The sequence below is a fragment of the Hesperophylax consimilis genome, chromosome 3 (assembly GCF_061612785.1).
Source record: "Hesperophylax consimilis isolate HC1 chromosome 3, BYU_Hcon_1.0, whole genome shotgun sequence".
NCBI lineage: Eukaryota > Metazoa > Arthropoda > Insecta > Trichoptera > Limnephilidae > Hesperophylax > Hesperophylax consimilis.
The window spans coordinates 18,013,149-18,034,479 of NC_142838.1; the positions used below are offsets into that span (position 1 = coordinate 18,013,149).

Genomic DNA, 21,331 nt, shown 5'->3' on the forward strand with positions numbered 1-21,331 from the left:
AAAAATTCTACTATTGTTAAATAATGTTGCACTGATTATATTATGTATTACTTGCGTCTCTTACTTTTCTGTAATATTTGTATTTCATATTTATTTTTAATTTTAATTTTAATTTTTATTTGTTTTATATTTTAATCTTTATTTAGGTAAATGAAAATGAATGTGTCTTTTTATGTTTATTTATATATAGTTAACTGAGTTTTTATAACTGGATTGTTCTCACGTAAGTGAGATCGTCTGTAAAAACCCAGTATAAATAAATCTCTGGAGGGAGGCTAATTTGGTTTGCTGTGGGTCCACAAAATCCAAGTCACGCCATTGTTTCAAGGTGAGTGGCCCCGCACAGAGCGTATATTCGGGAATCGAACGGCCTCCGATATGGTCATACGGTACCTACTCCCTACCCACCCGGCATTACCCGGCACTTCCCGGTCCTCCAGATGCGGGAACAATGCCCTCAAACCACTTCTTGGTGACTGGACCCGGTAGTGATTCCCGACGGATTGATTTATCGAAGGCGGTTTGTTGAATAGCGTCTGCCAGATCTTTATACTGTTAACCGCTGTTCGTCGCTAAATTACCAGGAAGATTAAAGTAACGGTAATGATGACGCTATTCTTGTCCAGGAATTCAATTGCTTGTTATTAGTATTATGTGATGCTGTTTTGATAACTGTATACCTAAAATAAGAGCTTTGATGACCGTATTGACTGTTTTATTTTATTGTTACTTCGGTGACCGGATAACTAATCATAATGATAATTCATCACATCTTTCAAAAGTTATATAAAGTCATGGAAAGTGATTAAACAAAAACTTTATTAACTGGGTTAAGTAGGTTAGGTTAGGCTAGGGTTTAAAAATATTTTTTTTCATCGCTTCTAATGTCTTTATATCACTTTTTAAAAGTGTGTAGAATTGTCACTGTTTTGAGTTATCATGGAACCGTTATTTCTTGTCAGAACCATAAATCGGAGCTAATTAACATCTTAAGGGGAACTTTGCAAAGATAATGACAAATAATTACTCTTAGGGATGCCTAGTAGTAAAAATAATGATGTTCGAATCATTTTTATATCTCAGTTTTTGTTGAAAAATCACGTAAAGGTAGCTTTACAACTTTACAAACTTTTGAATAATAAATACTTAGAGTTATGATTTATTAATAGTCAATTTTTAAGCAAACTTTATAATCTTACCTCTCTGAAAGCACGGGCAGTAATCATAGCAATATGTATTTGTAAATGTTAATACGTATGTTAGTCAAGGATCTGAAGTATTAACCTATTCAAAATCAGTCTAGCAGTTTTTAATATTAGTTGCAAGCTACTAGTTTAGTAGCTAAAAATTAACTATACATATTTATGACCGAATGGGTATCAATTGTTATAATGTGACTTATAACTAGATGACTAACATACTTATTTACATTTATAAATACATATTTCTATTATTACTACCCGTGCTATTAGAGGTAAGATTATAAACTTTGCTAATATATTTTTATGGCATTTCAGTGCATCAGTATGCGGTATCCAATGAGATACACAGTAATTAAATACAATGCAAGTGATGCAATGTCACCCTCTCATAGAAGTTACTTTACATTATTAAAAAAAACTATGACTCATTTATATACATAAAACAGAAAGTATGTTTTCCATAAAAAGTAAAAAAGTCCATTAAGTTAAGTAACCCTAGATTACGGTACTTATTTAGAGAAATTTTACTTCATATATATTTTCGAAAATAATTACATTAAAATAATATTGGTTTTTACCTCGTTTTAGAGTGGGAGATATTCTCAGTATCACCCCGATGAGACCACAAATCAAAATCGAAGCGTTGCTTGCTTGAAACAATCAGAATACCTTCCAAATAAGAAAGCTATAATTAAAATAGTGTATGAGAATTGAAACCTACGTGACAAATGTTCTTAACTAGTTTTTCTTCGGCAGAGGTTTCGTAATCGTTGGGACGAAAAAAACCAAGTCTGGTGGGAATTAAAAGTTATTCATTTTATTCAATGTTCGAATTGGTCAAAGGCGACAAAAATATAATTTAAAAAAATCAATTCCTTACAGTTTAAATACGTCCCACACTTTATCAGTTAAACAATAATTGAAAACCGCAAACGCGATCTGCTACCTTGAAAATGATTTAATGACAATTTATGAAGTATCGATACCTAGTTAGGTATGTTCCTACAAGTATCTAGATAAAATATTACTATGTTTTGCTTATATCAATAATATTATCAGAATCACGTGTTACAAAAACATAATTGTAAAAAATATTATTTTGAAGAAGTAGGTACAACTTTATTTATTTTTTTTATTTTATAGAAAGTTAAATAAAAATGATTTTTTATAAATAAATGATATCCTATGTTTGGTGACGAGATCTGAATAGCCAGGTACTTCCCCACCTTCCTTTTCCCCATCTCGTTCCCCTCTCTAATACCTCTAGCCTCACAATATAGGTACCACGATTGGGAGCGGTTGGTAGCAGTTTGGACTCTTGTGCGATATTCAGTAGTCACATTCCCAAAAATTTTTTTAAATATCTGCTTGCAGTTTTGAATGCGGATATAATATCTTTTTTCTTAACTTATTTCACGCTACCTACGTAATAGATAAATCATCAGATATACCTATATATATACATTGACCACTAAGTGCATAAATAATAAATACAAATAAACATTTAAAGTATTTTTATACGGTTAAAACTTCGAGCCATAAAAATTAATGGTCTCAGCTCAATGGATTGCAAAAACCATGAATATGATTTTCTTTATTTTCCCATTCCATAAAGCATTTTAAGCGTAGATTTATGTGAAAATAATAACATGGTTTGACCAACATTTTAAAATACTGAATGCTTGAAATACCAACACCAGCATTTTTATAAAGTTTAATAGAATTCTACCGATAAAAAACATTTGTCAATAAATGTGCACACATGCTAGGTCCTGTGTAATATTTATTCACGTCTGTCATAGATAAATATTTAACTGAGACAACTCCCTGATATTAAGTGAGAGTGTGGTAATTAATAAATAGGCATGTCTATATGTGTAGAAATGTAGTATGTTAAGTTAGGTTAGATTAGGTTATAAGGTAACGGTTTTCAGCGCAGTCTATTCTGAGACTTTGACGTAGAGAAATTATTAGTAGAGAGCATTTTCTAATTCAGAAAGATTCTTTTTTATAGTTATAATAACACTTATGTAAACGTACGGGATTTTTAAATAGCTTGTGATAATATTTGTGTACATAAAGTTAGAGTTAGAATTTTCGCACAGAGTTGTAAAATTGGCTTTAATATTCATAGCGTTACGCTAATTAATTCGTTCCCAATTAAATAAGTAAACGTTAATATGAATAAAGTAGGTTGAATTGCCGTTGTAACTATTATTTAATACATTTAACGAGCCTCCCATTGTATCCGCATACTTGTAATATGACGCTTCTAGCCATTGTCTGTGACCGCATACATGTCATTAACTTATCCGCGGGTCAGACTGGTAGAATGTTTTACATCATTAATTACGAATTAAAATATTATATTGAAGTAACTTATTTATAAATTGACCGAAAACCGAATAGGATGATGTAACCCCTGGAAAAGATACCCACGAGGCGTTGTGACGTCTTATACCTTCGGTAGTCGGGATTTTGTGAAGACCTGATATAGATTATAAATACACATACAATATTTTAAGTTTTAGGAGCTGAAAGATTACATACCTTCTGTCCCGACGCCTCTTGGCAGTCCCAGTAGCCTTGATGGTCCTGTACAGTGACATCATGATGAAGATTTAGGCTTAAACTGCTGGTGACCTAACAACACTGATTAATATAGAATCTACTTCACTTATCCCACAAGCACCACACTTTAAAGCACTTTTGTTGTTTGTTTTAGGTCACTTTTTGATTTCAGTATTTCCTTTGTCCGCTGTGGCACGAATCGTGAGAAGAATCTATAAAAAAAAAGATATTATAATTGAACAGGCGTATATTGATTTTTGTATCGATTAATTACACTTTGAATTACGTGCCTATCAATTATTACTGGCCTTGATATTTACGTGGCATATTTTTTTCACTAAATCATGAAACTTTAACATTTGCCTACGTTTTTATGTGAACAATATCAGTAAACGTTTATTTGTTAAGATTATATCGACAAGTGTTCGATTCACCAACAAATAAGTTTTTTTAATAAAATTTATGAATAGGCAGCTTAAGCATCGGAGTAAAAAAAATCTTCAGACCATTACTTGTATTCCTTATGATTTCAATATCTCAGTGTAGTCTCGTAGTTTGGAATAGTCGCAATAGTAAATAATGACTACTACCGCAAATTTGTTTAATGCCCGGAGGCGACCAATGTACTCGAATATCGTTTCCACGCACTGGGCTTATACATTTGCCTTGTTACGAGTGGCACGAAGTAGGGTTACGAAATTGTTTAATTTATGTTTCTGGCACAATATATAAATATGCCGTGCATTTTTACCAATTGGCCACGGAAACTCGAAAGGCGAGATAGTACTGAGACAGTCAAGTCGACGAGAGTAAATCTATAGAGAGTGAAAATAGTGGTATTTTGCGAAATGGAGAGTTTTGATAAGAGAGCATTACGAGAGAATTCCGCAACCACTTGGGAAATACAATAACGTATTCTGCGACCAAGGAAGTGAATAAAGTATGTAATTTATTGCTGATTTAACTGAATATTATGCACGTTGTAATTGCATCGATCATAAAAGTTTGCATATTATTCTTAGTGGAATGCCTTCAGCCATTCATACGTAACGCACAATAATCATTATTAATAATGAAGGTGCTATGGAGTACCTATAGTTTTGCGCTTAAAGTAATTTTATTATCGTGATGATTAACACATTTACCGTACCTTTTTGTTTAGTGATTATATTAATTATTTACAAATTAATATAAATTACCATACTGTAAATAATAGATTGTCGTGGCTAGTAAGTTATTATAGGAAGAAGTCGCACTTAATGACCTCGAAATCAACGTGACTGGTACGAGTGCAATTTTGGTTAGTTGTTCCGGGATGGAGTGGGTTATGATTGACCTAAAGATAGAAGAAACTAGTAAGCGCTTCTTTCCTAAAACGATTGGGAATATTTGAAAAAATAACATTTAACATTAAAATTAACTAATATTTAACATTAAATTAACTAACATTTAATATTAAAATTAAATAATAATTAATATTAAAAAAAATGAAAATTTCACATATTCCCAATCGGTATGATATATAAAAGTAGTGCATTAATCTTCGATTTGACTTCTTTTCTCTTCATTATAAATTGATATTATGTACCAACAAAAAATTTTTTAAAATACAAGAGGTGTGTATTTTTTTACAACACGATTAGTTTCTTACATGAAGTAATGTTGACTGGGCTATAATGTAGTTACGCCTGGATCACGGTTTATTCTCGGTGCACGTACATCCATATTTAATATCCATTATACATAATGTGCTTTTTTTAGAAAATACAAGCCTTCTAAGTCTATAATATTCAGGTAAAATTTTAAACACCCATCTGAGGTAAAAAAATTTGAGTCGCAATTACGCTGCTCTATTTGTATAAAGAACAGTAACTTTAAATTCAGTAAATTTAAATGATTCACCACATCACGATAATAAGAATCTATAAAATCAAAAATATGGATTTATTATTGCTTTAAAAAACTGTTGGTTGGACAGTTAGGGACGGGGTGAGGGTTCTTGGCTGAATAACTAGTGACGACATGTAAAAGAATTTTTTGTTTTTGAAAAAAAAATGTCACGGGAGACAAAAATTTCATTTCATTAAAAAAACATCAGGAATCATCTGGTTACAGTCTGGTAAGTCTTTTAACACCTTTTATGAATGATTACATATTTTATAAATGTTGTTTTAATAAAAATAATAAATAAATATATATTTTTTTAATTTTCTTAATTCTGTATTTCTTTCTTGCACGTTTCAAAATTTATTCAATAAATAAATAAATTCGTTCATGGTAACCAGAAAATAAGAGCCCAAGATTTTAAGTGAAAAGGTAGGTATGGCAAAGCCCCTGGGCATCTATCTCACAACCAGACTGCCAAGATATTCGTAACGCCACTGCATTGTTGAAAAAACTTCGACCAATTTTACTTCAGAGTGTTGCGAATGAAACATGTACCTAAATACATACTGCTACTCTAACGTATCCAGTGGGTAAATTTGAATCAATCTTGCCCTTATTGGTCCCCACTGCCCAATTTTACACCACCTTGACATCTCTCTGATGTTTCAAATGAACATACCATCAGTATTAGTTTTATAGGTGCATTCATCTGATGCTAACCGCAGCGGCAGTAAGCTATATCCAATAAAACTGGTTACAAGCACAACTTAACAGTTGGTAAGTAACAGTTACCTGCGATTTGCCAATAGATACGTGATTATAATTTCAATCAATTTAGTATTCATCTTCGCCATTAATGGCCTTATTTAGCATATATTCAAAACCTGTTATTTATACTCTTAGCGCAGAAACCTTAATGCAGGTTCTAAACCCAATTAAATCTACTTAAAGTATTCCTCTTTACTCTAAGACATATGTAATCATTAGATATAACTACGAGTATCTAGTTAAAGTCATCAAATAAGGTAGGTACAGGAAGGTTCAGTCAGAAAGGCGTGATCTAACTGAGAAACATTAGAAGATACCACCTAGCTTTGTCAGAGTCTCTCACCTTCTGCCACAAAATGTTATTTCTTATAATGTCATCTCTTATTTACTGACAAATATTGGGATATTTTAAAGGTACACATATTATGATGGCTCAAGTGACACTGAAAATTGTAGTCGCCTTGACCTAAAATTAAAATCTCTGGAGTCATGAAATGACTCCAGAGACGACAGTTGAAACTGTCTCCAGAGATTTTAATTTAATTAGATCACGCCTTTCTGACTGAACCTTGCTTTTCAGTAAACAGTTTTCAAGATTTAACTAAATTAAGTATATTTATTTGCGCTCACTTTGGGTTTTTACATTTTATTTAGTTACATATTTAAGTTTTTATATGTTTTATATTTGCGAGTTAATCGTATACCTTAACATTTACACCTTCATATTAGCTATACCTGATGTAAGGGTTTGATAAATGTTTTGTTAAGGAGTGGCCAGTTACAAATTACTTACGATTTGTCAGTTAATGCATCATTTCTATATATATATATATATATAGATATTACGTTCTTTCTTGTGTGCCGCTTCAAAAATTATAAAATCATTATAACGTGCGTTAAATGAATTTTCAATTATCTCAATCAATAGTTAGTAACATAAATTTAGGCGATCCATTGAATCACACTTATGATGCAAGACATTCGAAATAATTAAATTCATAGTTTTTTTTTTATCTGACACTAACATACATACGGGCAGACATCGTGGGCATTACTTGCCTTATAAATAATTGGATAGACCTCATACGAACAACCTGCCACCTCTGTATCGAGCTCCGAAGTTACTTGCCTTCAGCAATATTTATGGAAGTTTGTGCTGTTCAAGTGTTGCGAAATTTTCCGCAGATTATAGCAAACGAATAGATATAAATATTATGTTGCGAGAGAATCAAGTCTTGCTTACCGGTAATTTCAACCAAATGTCAACAGTTCTTAATGTCATCGACCGAGATGAGGTATTAACATACTAAAGACAACATGATTGTATTTTTTAGATCGTTTAAACTCATCTCAATGTCTGTCGTTATTTTGCATGAAGTCATCGCAAAATATTACACATAACCGAAAATTATTTTACAATATTAATTTTATGTTGTCATGAGTTATTGTGACTCAAGTTGTCGATCGGTGATACCATCATATAAATATTTTTCGTTACTATTTTCAAAACGATGCCCAAAAGTCTTTCCTTTAATTTGTATAGTATTATAACATTTTACGTAAACTTAACAAATATTTAAAAAAAAATCTTAACTAAAAACAATCTGTTTGTATGAAAACCGATAAGGTATTGTGTCATTGAATTTGTGCGGCTTTTTCTTATCCGATTTTTTAAGTTCCGTAATTTTTTTGAATTATGTCCATTGATTGAAGCATTGAAATTTTTTGCATATATTGTCCCATGTGTTTCGAAAATAAATTACAAAAATAATTCCTAAAAAAGTCTTTTATGTTTATTGCTGTAATTGTGGGTCATCGACAGAAAGCGAAAAAATATATTTTTAAAGTTTTTTGGCAAATAAAAATAAAATGTTTTGTTGTATTTTAGGGACCTCACTGATGTTTAAGTTCAACGTGTTTTAAATTTTAAACAACCATTTGTGTTTGGTCGTTTATCAGTTGTGTAAAATTTAGAACACAAAATTGTAAGGAGATATGTAAATACCTATTAGTTTATTTGGTATGTTAAATGGAGAATATCGAAGAGTCTTTTCCTGTCGAGGCCAGAGAAATCCGGCCACTGAATTGACAATCACAATACAAGTTTTTTTGTTCGTTTAAAAATCTCATTTACTCACGGCTAAATATTGAATTTTATTGGCGGTGGATCCATTCTCCTTAATTTTTTGTTTGGTAAAGGTCAGAAAAGAGCATCTGCACATAAAATATGTAAATTAGATTTATTTATTGGAGAGAAAACTCAAAGAGTTCATCTTTAAGAAATGCAAAATCGACTATTTAAATTCGATGATATTTCTTGGTCTTGTTGCATTCAATTGATAATCAATTAATTTCATTCAATTGATAATCATTCTTAATTGCATTCAATTGATAGTCAAATTATTAGGAAAAACTTAAAAAAACTTTCCTTTTTATAAATTTAAAAAATAAAATATATCTATGTTATCTAGCATAGTTATCACAACGGTAGTTAAACGTTTTACCTGTATTAAAGGGTGTTTTAATGTTTGCTACAATTTTGCTGAGAGACTTTATGTTGCAATAAAAACGTTTTTTATTCCGAAAGGGCAATAAAATTAATGAAAGTGTTGGAAATGCGACAAATTGTCTACCGTAGTGCAAGAAAGACATTAGGTACTATTTAAAATAAATTATCATTTTGCCCACAAAGTTTGTTCAAAGAAGTGTCCTCATAAATGCCACCTTCAAGTTAAGACCGAAGAAGCACAGTATAGAATTTATAAGGGTTATTTAAACGAAATAAATAACATAAAATTATAAATTAAATTAACGACATAGAATACAGCGTACCTGTTCCATTTGCCACAATCTTGGCTACAGAGAAGACTAATAAGAAGAACTAATTGAAACCTGGCGGTGTTTTTTTTATTAAACCCCTCAGGAGGCCTGAGGAAAATAATTTTCCTCAGAGCCTATGTCATCTTTGAGGATGGTGTATGGAGAGTCTTTTTAAGAAAGGAAGGAGTGGGAGTTCTGGGAGGGAAAATGGTATGAGAGGTAGGTAGGAATCCATCCCTCCCGTTGCGGTGCAAGACGATGAGTTGAGAAAGATCAGCTGGAGTCTCCACACCCGGCCTCTCCCGATCAGTTGAACAGTTGGTGAGGAGTCACATTCGCAGTCAAGACCTGAACACACCTCACCCGATGAACCAATCGTAGCAAACCACTTGGGGTGATCTTTGGCAGAGGTGTTGGTTATCAGATAAATCGTTCCCTGGCGGCGTTACTCATAACCACCTCCCAAATTGGTTTAACGGTGCTTACTGTTAGGGTATTATTAAATCTAAATAACATCCCCTTCTGCTTTACAACATTTCCCAGTGGGGAGGTCATATTTCCACGAGTTCCAGGAATCCGGGACAGGCGGGCTGTTTTACATGCATGGCATGAAGAATTGATAAAGAAAAATGGTGTGTTTTAATTTCTGTTTTAATTAAATTGATATTTCACGGTCGCTTGGTTAACTAGAAAACACTCATGAGCGTTTATCTAATCTTCAATTGCATGCGGAGAAAATTTTCTCGAAGAGCGTTCGAGGTTTTTAGTTCGCACACCATACCCTCGCCAAGAGGCGAGAGAGATCCATCGCCCAGGAATGCACCAGTGAGAGTCGATCATCTTCGGCTCTCGATCCTCTGACCGTGTATTATTGTGATTAGAAACTACTGTGCTCATGCGAGGCACAGCTCATCCGAGACCAGCATCCCACTGCCATAATGGGTTTCATTTTTACACTTTTTTGCTTGGAATGCGACGTGATTTATTGGAGTATTCTTTTAAGATGATAAATTAGCGGCACTTTTTCTGACTGCTATCGTAAAATAGTCACATTCATTCGTTTATAAAAAGGAACAATCCAACATGGTTATTCAAAGATTCAGTAGATATTCATCATCAGGGACAACGCGACTGTCAGATCCACTAAGGCAGAAGTACATGAGCTATGTATTATTTGTAAGACTGACCTTCTTACATAGATTTTTGTTAAAAGAGAAACTCACTATAAGATTTGAACTCAGTCCTTTCTTTTACCAGTCGAGAGTCCTACCCATCGATCTGGAATAATCTTATTTATTTATTATTTTTTATGTTAATACCGCCTAACTGCTCCCTACCGTCTGGAGCCGGTAAGACTATGGCATCCCCAATTGGGGTGTGTTGTGGGCTGAAGGTAGTAAAGAGGGGAAGAGAAAGGTGATGAAGTGCTGACTATTCTATTACTGTCATCATAAACGAATGCATTTTATATTGACCGGTCGGTGGCCGAGTTGACATCGCGTTTGGGTCCCACCCAGGCGTTGTGTGTTCAATTCCTCGGCTGGTTAAGTCCTCCATCACAACACAAGCAACATTTTCGGCTAACTGTGGGTGGTAGTAGGAGATTTTCAAATATTGTCAGGTTATTCGTAACTTGGGAATGTTTGACTTTCTTTATAAAAATATATATATACCGATATAAAGAAAAGAATCTATTGGTGAGTTTGTTTTTTTATAAATCTACAGTTTTATTTCGAGATAAATGAATTTTTACGCAATTGACTTACGAAATAAGAGGAAGTAGTTTATGTACATAAAATTTTATTATAACACCCCATCATTTATGCTCAGCTCTCTTTAAAACAGAATTTTGATACTTCTTGGTGAAAATTTGCAAACTTGACGAAAAAAAAAAATAGGAAAATTACTCTCGACGTCATCATGATTTAGAAATACACGAGTAATGTAGGGGTCTTTAGCCTATTACAAAATAATTAAACATTACAGGATTCTTTTTCTTTGAAATATGATGATTATGGACCTAGGAAGTACCCTAAAAATAAATACGTTTTAAAAATAAATATTTTGGGAAGCATTTTGAGATGATAGTCGCGGGATGGCGCTTATTATCCAAGTTGCTGGTTTCTTGATTGAATAAATAGCAGCACACGCGTACATTACAGGCACACTCACAACAAAAATAGGGTCTCAAAAGTTGGTCTGAAGATAATGTAGGTACCTGATTTCGTAAAATATATAAAGGTAATTCAAAAACATTCTTGCTATCGGGTACTAATCCTAAAAAGTTTGGCCCCGCTTAAAGAAATTTATGGCCGATGGCATTTTACAAATAAATTATTTATGATAGATTAGAGTTTTTATATTTTAAATAATTATTGGTCAATGGCAAATTAAAAAAATATTATTCAGTTATTTGTAATAGTAAAAATGTTGTGACCATTTGGTTTATTTTTGCGTTCTTATCGCTAAGTTTATTGTTTACATTTAGACATAATGTAACTTGTTACATCAACTTCTAAGTGATGAAAATGTTAACAAGTACATAAATTGCCCGGAAACATTTTTCATTGCCTGTGATATTGCTTGTAAGGCACTTAATTAATTAATTAAAACTTGTTAAGTGGTATGCGCCTGAAACAGTTATTACTAATTTACAAATTATCTTACATTGCAACAAAAATAGCATACTGAAACATAATAAAATGGAATTTTATGATGGCTGAAAATTCTTTGGAAAAAAGACGACAGTGGAGTGCCTTGCCTTCCTTCAAAGCTATAGGTAGGTCCTACCTACTACCTATTAAAATATATATGTAACAATGTATATAATGAAAAAATATAAAAAAATATATTTTCAGCAGTAAAATAAAATGGTTCTGGAAAATCGTGACATCTTGGAGTCTTTAAATACTAAAAGAGAACGAAGGTGGAAAAGTTTAAAGAGAGTCAAAGATAATTTTTGGGTTAAGAGGCTTAATACACTCAAATTACAATTCAACGTTTAGTGCTATTCAATAAGCATTTTAAGTTATTACCATAATATATCACTTGTTTACGTTACTTTAAACTTCTATTAACAATTAAATATTATATGGAAAATATTTAGAAGCTCCTATAATATCTAATCTCTAAATAGTATAAAATAAAGTCGCTATCCGCGTCTGTCTGTTTTTGCCCTTTGTTTTTCTAAAAAACGGAACGGAATTTGATAGAGTTTTCACTATCATTTAGAAAATTTCTTCCGGAAGGTTTACATATATAATACATGCATATTAAATTTATAAAAATTAGAGAAAAGTCGATGTTTTATAACCAAGTCGGAATTTTTTTTTCGATCACTACATTGCTAAAGCTGGCTAAATGTTATGAGATACATCAAAATAATGTACTACGGAATTGTATATCTTTAAAAGGCCTCAGAAAAAATCTGCAATTTTATTTATCTATCTCTTAAGAATAACCCCATCATCGCCGGGTACACGTCAGCTAGTTATTTATAAACGACAGCTGCTAAGCTGCTAAAAAATAAATAAAAAGTTTCATGTTAGATTATCACTTAGCCCTTATTTGTTTCAACACAGCAATAATATCCTAAATAAATTACATTACACAAAATAAATAAGTATTAAATTTATTAAAATCACCTTTCGTTTTATAGTTTTATCTGTGATCACAAACACCACTCGATAATGTATCACAAATCACTTCACTTCAAACACAACTAAAACAACTGATTCGTTAATAATATTCAATATAAAATTATTTTCCCAATATTGGTTATTTAGCGTCGCGACGACCCGACCGGCGTATCTGAAGGTGGCGCGAGTTTTGCTGAAAGCTTCTTCAGACGGCGTAACGGAGATAATATCGCATCGAGTGATAGCTTAACACTAGATGAGTTAACCCGGTGGTGACGCGCCCGCACAGCCTTCACGGGGACGCGGAGAGAGAAAAGTGTGCTCGATGAGTCCCCAATCACACGACCAACGAAACTAATATCAGATCAAGCTACTATAATTATACTTTCGTTTCAGTTTTGTCGAACAAACAATGTAGACAAGTTGAGATGTGTTATTTTTGCTTGAAGTGGTATTTTGCGTCATGTTCGTCTTGCACGTTAAATGTCTGCGAAATGTGAAATTTCATAACTCTTCTGCAGAGGCGGTTGATCAAATAATTTCATGTCCATTTAAACAAGATTTTTTTGTGAAGAAGCTTGTTGTATTATACATACTTGTTTATTAAGTGCGTATGTATTTTAGAAACTGCTTTTTCACAATTCGTTTGTCCAACATAGTATGTTAAACAAATACAAATACGGCGACCCGAGGGGAATGGATGTTACAAGGTGAATCACTATTTCAACAGGTCATCCTTATGCCATCAAAAACGCATTCTAGTTAGCGGATACTTTAATAGTTACGCCGTTACGAGATAAAGTCAAATGGACATTCAACATTATTAAGTATTCTTGAAATGTGACAACTCTCCACACATATAAGTATTAACTCTTGGCATAAATAAATATTGATCCACGTGTGACAAAGTGTAACCTTGTAACATATATTATTAATAAGTGGTAAATTTAATAAAGTGCCATTCATTTTCATTTATGTTTTGGATTTATCTACCCGGATACGGTTTCATTAATTATTATAAATATTTGTTTTGGCTAGGCCAAATTTACTAAAAACTTGTTTCTTGTATAGATATTGAAAAAACCTTGAATATTATATTGAATGACCTATTCGATGTTTTGACAAAAATGAAGAATATTCATTCAATGCTTTGCACTTTACTTTTAGTAAAAATCGAATGCAAAGTAAATATACAAGAATCCTTGTGGATTGATTCATAACTAGTAGTTGTATGAACAGTACAATAATGTTTCTAATTTTCTCTTAATTAATAAATCAATACCAAAATATCCTCTGAAATCTTAAGGTTTGTAAATAGGTAGGCACAAACCTACCTATTTAATTATAAACCATAAACTTTTCAAACAAGGAATTACTCAATTCTTCCAAAAAAACGTCATTGAATAAACACGACGAATTTCACATTTGAAAAAAAATCTTTACTGAACCATCAAGATGGCTACCATTTTGAAACGGAAACGTAATGTACAAACAAATTCACAGACAGGCGAAAAGAAAAACGATCAAGTTAAAACACCATACGCTCAGTCAAAAATATATTTTGTATATTTTCCATCGGCGTAATGATCAGTTGGTACTGGAAAGAAATTGCAACCAGACAGGATTTTAGACGAAAAATGTCAAAAATTTGTAAAAAGGGAAGTTGAATTAAATTACACTATTTTTTACCAAATGAAAAACATCTAAAAAATTCACAAGTGGCGCCTTCGTGAGATTTTTTTCTTCATTTTATGGTATATGAAATTTGATAGATGGAAAAAATTAAATAAAATGTTCCGTGTGGAATAAAAACAATTAGTTTTAACCTTCTAACATCACTTTGTAGAGAGATCCAAAGCTTAAAAAATATACAATAAGTGACCGAGCGTAGCAAAGTCCAGTTTAGACAACTATGCATTTCATGTGTCTGTAAATTTGTTTGTGTATTTCGTTTCCGGTCAATCCTATCAAGATGGTAGCCGTGTTTGATAATACGTTTTTATTCCGCCAAAGCGCATGAGCGACTGTTGCGAGCTGTCAAGTCGGAATAACCAACAGCGAAGTCTACTGTTCACAGAACTACTAATTATCGATGTTTGTGAAAAATTTCATTATGGATGAGTAGGGCCATTTTTGCAAGCTTGGTTTTGGCCGCGCTTCTTATGTTAGCGATCTTAGGGAGGCAATATCTATGGAAAAAATATTTCACACACCCCCTAACCTGCTGTATCTTTCTATGTAGTCACTTAATAGAATCTTTGGATATGGACTATGTAGCCAGCCGAGCGTTTCGGTCAGTGTGAAAGCCAGTTGGTAGAAACTAAGGTAGCCAATTTGCTTATATCAGACATAAGCTTCAAGTATGTAATAAGTCTAAGTATACCTTCCTATTTAGTATTGCGAGGAACAAATTGCCTGGGGAAATAGAGCGTACGCAAACCAATGATTGAACACTAGATTTTAATGATAAAACAACTTTTTATTTTCTCTCTCCGCCCAGGGCTACAATTTTTAATTTGAATATCGGACTTATGGTGAGCCGATAAGAATTGCATTGATATCTGTAATCTTCATATTTAAATTCTCTGTGAAATTTATGTGGTGATTGGTTTTTGTATTCAGTATCACGCAATAATCGCAAGTTGAAGGCAGGTTCGGAGAAAACGGTAATTAAACGGGAACGTCAACGTAAATTTTTACGTGATTGGGTTAATTTACATGTCTTTATTGTACAAATCAACACCTTACCTAAATCAATTTCATTTTAGTTTGTATATAACATCATCTTAGTAGTAATAAAGATATATTTTGAAAAGTCATTTTATCATTGTTTTTTATAGTAAATTACTTCTTATTTCTATTTTTTATGTGAATACCGTCGAGTCTGAACTGCTCCCATCCGTCCGAAACCAGTGAGACTATGGCTTCCTATGCGAGGGGAAGGATATGGGGCAGAGGAAGGTGGGGGAGTACCTGGCTATTCAGATCTGGTCACCAAACACAGCTGAAGCCATTTCAAGCAACGTTTCAATTCAGAGTAGTGGTCTTACACCAAGGCGATACTGAGAGTATATTCCACTCTGTAAAGTGCCGCAAATATACTATATATTATTTTAAATGAATAAACTTCGAAATAACACAAATTCATCTAGTAAAATTTACTTGCGCACGCCGGGATTAGAACTTGCTAGTCAAGAGCATTACCCCTCGACTACCGAGGCCGTCATATTTGTATGATAAATGATACGCAAAAATTTTCCACCACGTTCTAAGGATAAAGATAATTCATTCAATTTTGTAGCTGAACCGACGATGTTCTTAATTTATCTGTCTTATTTAATGTTATCATTTTACATAACACTTAAATGATGCTATAAATTAAAAATTCACATCGGCGGGTTCACACGGGTACAAACGAAAGCAAAAGTTCTGTCATTTCGTTCCAAACCAAATAAATTTCTGTGTCTGAATTGACTAATTTTCAATAAACCCGTTTATTCTAGCAAACAAATACGGTTAATTAATTATGAAAGTTAATTTGTTTCAAATTTAACCAACAAAAATACATAGATTAGGAATCACAGTATTCCATATATTCAACCTTTACCTTTGGAAGGGTGTGAGTTTGTTTTCATACAAATTGGCAATTTTATTTCGAGACTGATAAAATTTTGCACACTTGATTAAGAAGCAGGTCACTATTTACATGAGATTCCAAAAAACATTCCCATCACATTTTCCAATCCCTTAAAGCCGAATGTAGCCCGGTCGCCGCCGGGTCAGTACAGGAACAGTAAATATTTTTTTCTGAATAATGGATTGATCTGAAAAATAAGAAATTAGTTTTTACCGTACGAAAAACATTAAATACAATAATTTAAACCTATCTCTCCGGTTACAAATATATAAAAAGGGAATATTTCGCTTTCACTTGTCTCATAGAGTCCAAGAAAAAAACAGTTTGCTATATTTTTAACTTGAGAACTTGAGATTTGATCCATGATAGTAATAATATTTCTACATAATCATGTCGCCAAGATCACAAGACGCCGCACATTCTGTACCCAGCAAAATATGGAATGGGCAATGGGAATGTGTGTAATCAATCGATATCATTACAAGCGTATTTGGTGAGACCCCTTCAAAACCTCGAGATTGTTGTTTGGTATCAAATTGTTTATTGATGGATTAACTTTGCATTTATTATGCTCCATTAACTCGATACCACTTGCACACTGTAGTATGGAAATAGCTTAATTTCTTCAAATTTCTCTGACCTCTTTTCAATGCTTTTACATGGCAACAGAAATCGAATCTTAGATGGTCGTAAAAAAACTGTCTAAAACAAGTTTCACGTTTTGTCCACTGTTATTAATATTTTGTGTGTAATATTATTTCAAGTATTGTAAATGCAACCATTTTCCCAAGAATAATTTTTAATTTTTAAAAAAACAGAGGATGCGATCGCCATCTTGTTATCCCACACATTTACTGTCTAAATCTGCTTTCGCAAAATTCTGCGTAAAGCCCGGACAACGCCTGGGACTTCTAGTGATAAGAAAAGTAATAATAATAATACTTTCGGCCGTAATTTGTTTTTAATTGACTCATAATTGAGGGTGCAATGTTTATCAAGCAGAAAAAAATGAACAACCTGTTTCGGAGAATCTTAATATTGGCTCACTTTAAACCGTGTCCATCATAATTCATAACATCAGTCATAAGAAAAAAGAAATTAGAGTTCAAAGATTAAATTAATAATTTAACTTAACGTGTTGTTTTCTAAAAAACATGGGTGCTTTTACACGTGTAAGAAATAGACGAGAACAGATTTATGTTTTTGGACTGTTCTATGCCCGATCTAAAATAACTCAAAACGTGAATCAAGTTGAACTATAATTTAGGCATTTAGTTTAATTTTTATATATCTAACAATATTAACTAGTAGCTCTGTGAACAGTTAGTATGTTTCTAGTTTTTGTCATTTAATAAAACAAAATTAAAATTTCCACAGAATCATAAGATTTGTAAGTAGGTTCTTAGGTACGTACCTTCCTTTTCCATTTTTTTTCGTTTGTCTCTATAATTATAGGCCAAATATTTTGTGTAACTTTTTCAAATAAGGAAATATAGGGTTTGTCCAAATACCATTACCTATCATTACCTGTATGACAATTCTTTTTAAACATTCCACAGGCATGTAGGTACAATATTGATAAAATGGTAATAAAAGTAAAAAGAAACACGTCGATTTCTACTTTGAAATCAGAACCTTCATTGAACCATTAAAATAGCCACCATCTTTTAACGGAAAGGGAACGTACACACAATTTTACAGACAGAGGATGTGCAAAAAAATAGGACTTATCTCCGCTTACTCAATTATGAAATTCGCTTTGTAAAAGCTCAAAAAAGGAATTTAGATTTAAACGCCGCTACTTGAAATTTACAATACATTTGTATGTGATTACTGTTTGATAGAATGATTGTATTATTTTTTTAATATTTTCTCGTAAACATCGTTATATAGGTACACTTTTTTAAATAGTTGAAAATCGGTGCAAATAAATGCTATGCATAAATGTATTAAATTGAACAGTGAGATATAAATAAACATGCTTGCACGTTATAAATTCAATGTAGAACAATGTTGACAACACAGTTTTTCGTCCGGTTGAATTAGTCGTAATTTTGTACTTTCTTAACAGAAAATTATTGACGTTGCATTTACATGTTGAATCGTTACACTTTACTAACTGATTTCTACATGATTGTAGGTATGATTTATGAAAGTAAATAATCCGTAGGAGAATTTTAATGTCGATCGCCATGGCTCAAGGCGCACTGAATTAAATTCAACCTAAATCACAACAAAACTGTAATAGGTTTCCCTTGCATAAAAATAATGACCACGATAAATAAGGAATGCAATATGAGTTTTGAATTGATGTTTTACATAAAATTACCTTATTGAATGAATCAGTCAATTGTATTTGAAACATAAGTTATATCATACTCTATATTTTCAATATCTTTTATTTGAAAGTATGCTGCGATGTTTGTCTTGATAGTAAATGTTAATTATGTATTGTAAATGTTATTTATGCATTTTAAATATCGATTATGTATTATAAATTAGAATTATGTATGGTTAGTGTTATTTATGTTTTGTAAATGTTTATTGTTAATGTTAATTATGTATTGTAAATGTTTTGTGTATTTTATTTTATTATTATTATACTGACAAATTTTCATCTTATGAATGGGAAAAAAATACAGATAACTGCGAAAGGAGAGGACATATATGTGCATGAATAACAGTGACAAAAAAGTAAGACAAAAAGACATAATGTCAAATGTATTGTCAATATTAAATTTGTATTGAAAAGTAATATATTACGTCATAAACTGTATTTTGGTTGCTGCAAATATTATGTTCCATATTACAGTGAGTTTATCTCTTTTAAATACAATGCGCATATATGATATATGCATACTAAAATAATATGAAACTTCAAAAATATTCAAAAAAAAAAATTCTTTGCTAAATGTTGAACATTATCTCAAACATTTTTGTTTTGTACCTGGTTGGCGTGGCCATTGAAATTTTGTAATTATTTTGTAGATATCTGATGAGGAAGACGTGTGTGCTCTCATTTTCGCTGTCAACTGTCAAGATGAGTTTTGAAGAGCAGGACATTCTTGCAGATATTGCACCAAGGAGGAAACACATATTTCGGGTTCTACCGTACCTTCAACCTCGAAATTTTAATTTATATCAGGTATTGAAATTAGAAGACAGATTTGGCTTAGGTAATTTCTTCCGTGTCTTGGAAACTGATCTTGAGAAAATAAGTTTTATTTTCCTGGCCAGATATAAAAAGTGACGTCATTTCACTAGAAATGCTCGCAACGGGGGATATATACAAGCCTTATGTACCACTTAAGAATCTCGAAACAGTCGCTGTCAAAAAATGTTCCGGAGGTTTGTTGGGCCCAATAAAATAGACTTACAAGACTTTATTTAAAGGTTCGTGATAGAAAAAATCAAACATACGACAGTATTTATTTACAATTTACTAAACTCGTAACTCATAATAATAATGCTCGCTCAGCGCACATAACCTTAAAACTCACAGACCACACCGGTTGTCAAAAAATAAAATAATCTTCTCCCTTGCCTTTCCCGTTTCCAATGGGCTGAAAATGTTTCCATCGGCCACGGAAAACACGAACCTTGTGGTTTCGAACAAAAATGTGGATGGGAACGCCCCCTTTTTGAATGTTTGTCGAAATTTTTGAAGTAATGTTGTGGAAACGGTCGCTAGAGACGCGGCTTTATAGCTGGAAATAAATGCTTTCTTTTAATTAAGAGCAAATAATTACAATGCTTATTGGATTTGGTGCCTTATCCAAATTCAAGATGGTAAATTAGCAGTATTTGACCGCAAAATTCATTTCTGTGCTTAAAAATGGAACCTACGGTGTAGGAATGAACCGTGAACTTGATCATTTTATTGAGCGCGAAGCCATCGTGAGATTCTGTAGGCACCAAAGTCTACGATGGGCTAGATCAACCAGGTACAAAAAATGTCAGATGGCAGAAGGCCATGACCAAGTGAAAAAGTCCTATAGAAGTTCTAGACCAAGGAAGATCTGACTCCACGGAAGAAGACTAGAGGTGGATGGGAAGGTTCGGAAACATAGAAATATGGCGAGTGGCGGGAAATGGTGCAAACCTTTGCGGAAGAATCCAAATCGCGTCATGGGGAAAAAGAATGACTAAAAGCTGTTTCAAGATCGAATAAATACGCAACACACATTTTTGTTTAAATAAGGGGATATGTTACTTAAAAAATGGGTTAAATTACTTAAATAAGGGGTTATATTACTTAAATAAAGGGTTATATAACTTACATAAATATTTGAATTAAACAAAAGGTAATATTCCTTACTTACTAAGCGAAGAAATTATTTTGTCTTTATTCATAAAATCGAAAAATTTATTGCCATTGTAAGGATGTGTAATCAAATTTCAGGGTATCAAAAAACGTGTAAATATAACTTATTTACAGGAAATCACCGTCAAGTTTTCAAAGGTCATCGGCTTACTCTCAGAGATCTAAGAATTGGAATGATGCTGGAATTGAATACTCATGCGGTTAAGAGATAAACAAATATGTCGTCTCCAAACCTTGACATTGTTTGCTTCGTTCATTTAAAAAATAATTGGAATTTTCGTCGTCTGTTTTACGTGGAAGACATTACGGTTTTCACACATGTATTTAAAAACAAATCAATTCATTTAAACCGTGACTCAAAGTAGTCAGCAATTAAAATACATGGAATTTGTAACATTTTCAATCATATTTCTCCTATTGGAGGTAAACTACCACAGCAGTTCTGCAAATCTCGAAGCAACAATCGGTAAATTGAATTAAATCT

At 32.5% G+C, this 21,331-nt stretch overlaps 1 protein-coding gene across 3 annotated transcripts in view; it reads right to left on the minus strand.

Annotated features, from left to right (window-relative positions):
* The window catches only part of exp (expansion), a 248,645-nt gene extending 235,546 nt beyond the window's left edge, over positions 1 to 13,099 (minus strand). Inside the window, exons 1-2 of one of the 3 annotated variants that reach the window (XR_016305059.1) lie at positions 12,893 to 13,098; positions 3,753 to 3,985 (exon numbers count right to left, since the gene is read on the minus strand). Coding sequence is in view for 2 of the 3 variants with exons in the window: in XM_089648887.1 (XP_089505013.1) it covers positions 3,753 to 3,814 (62 nt within the window). In the remaining variant the exon portion in view is untranslated. Of the gene's footprint in view, positions 1 to 3,752; positions 3,986 to 12,892 lie in introns of all 3 variants that reach the window. The other 2 variants (XM_089648887.1, XM_089648905.1) reach the window with 2 other exon arrangements.
* Between the last annotated feature and the right edge of the window lie 8,232 nt (positions 13,100 to 21,331).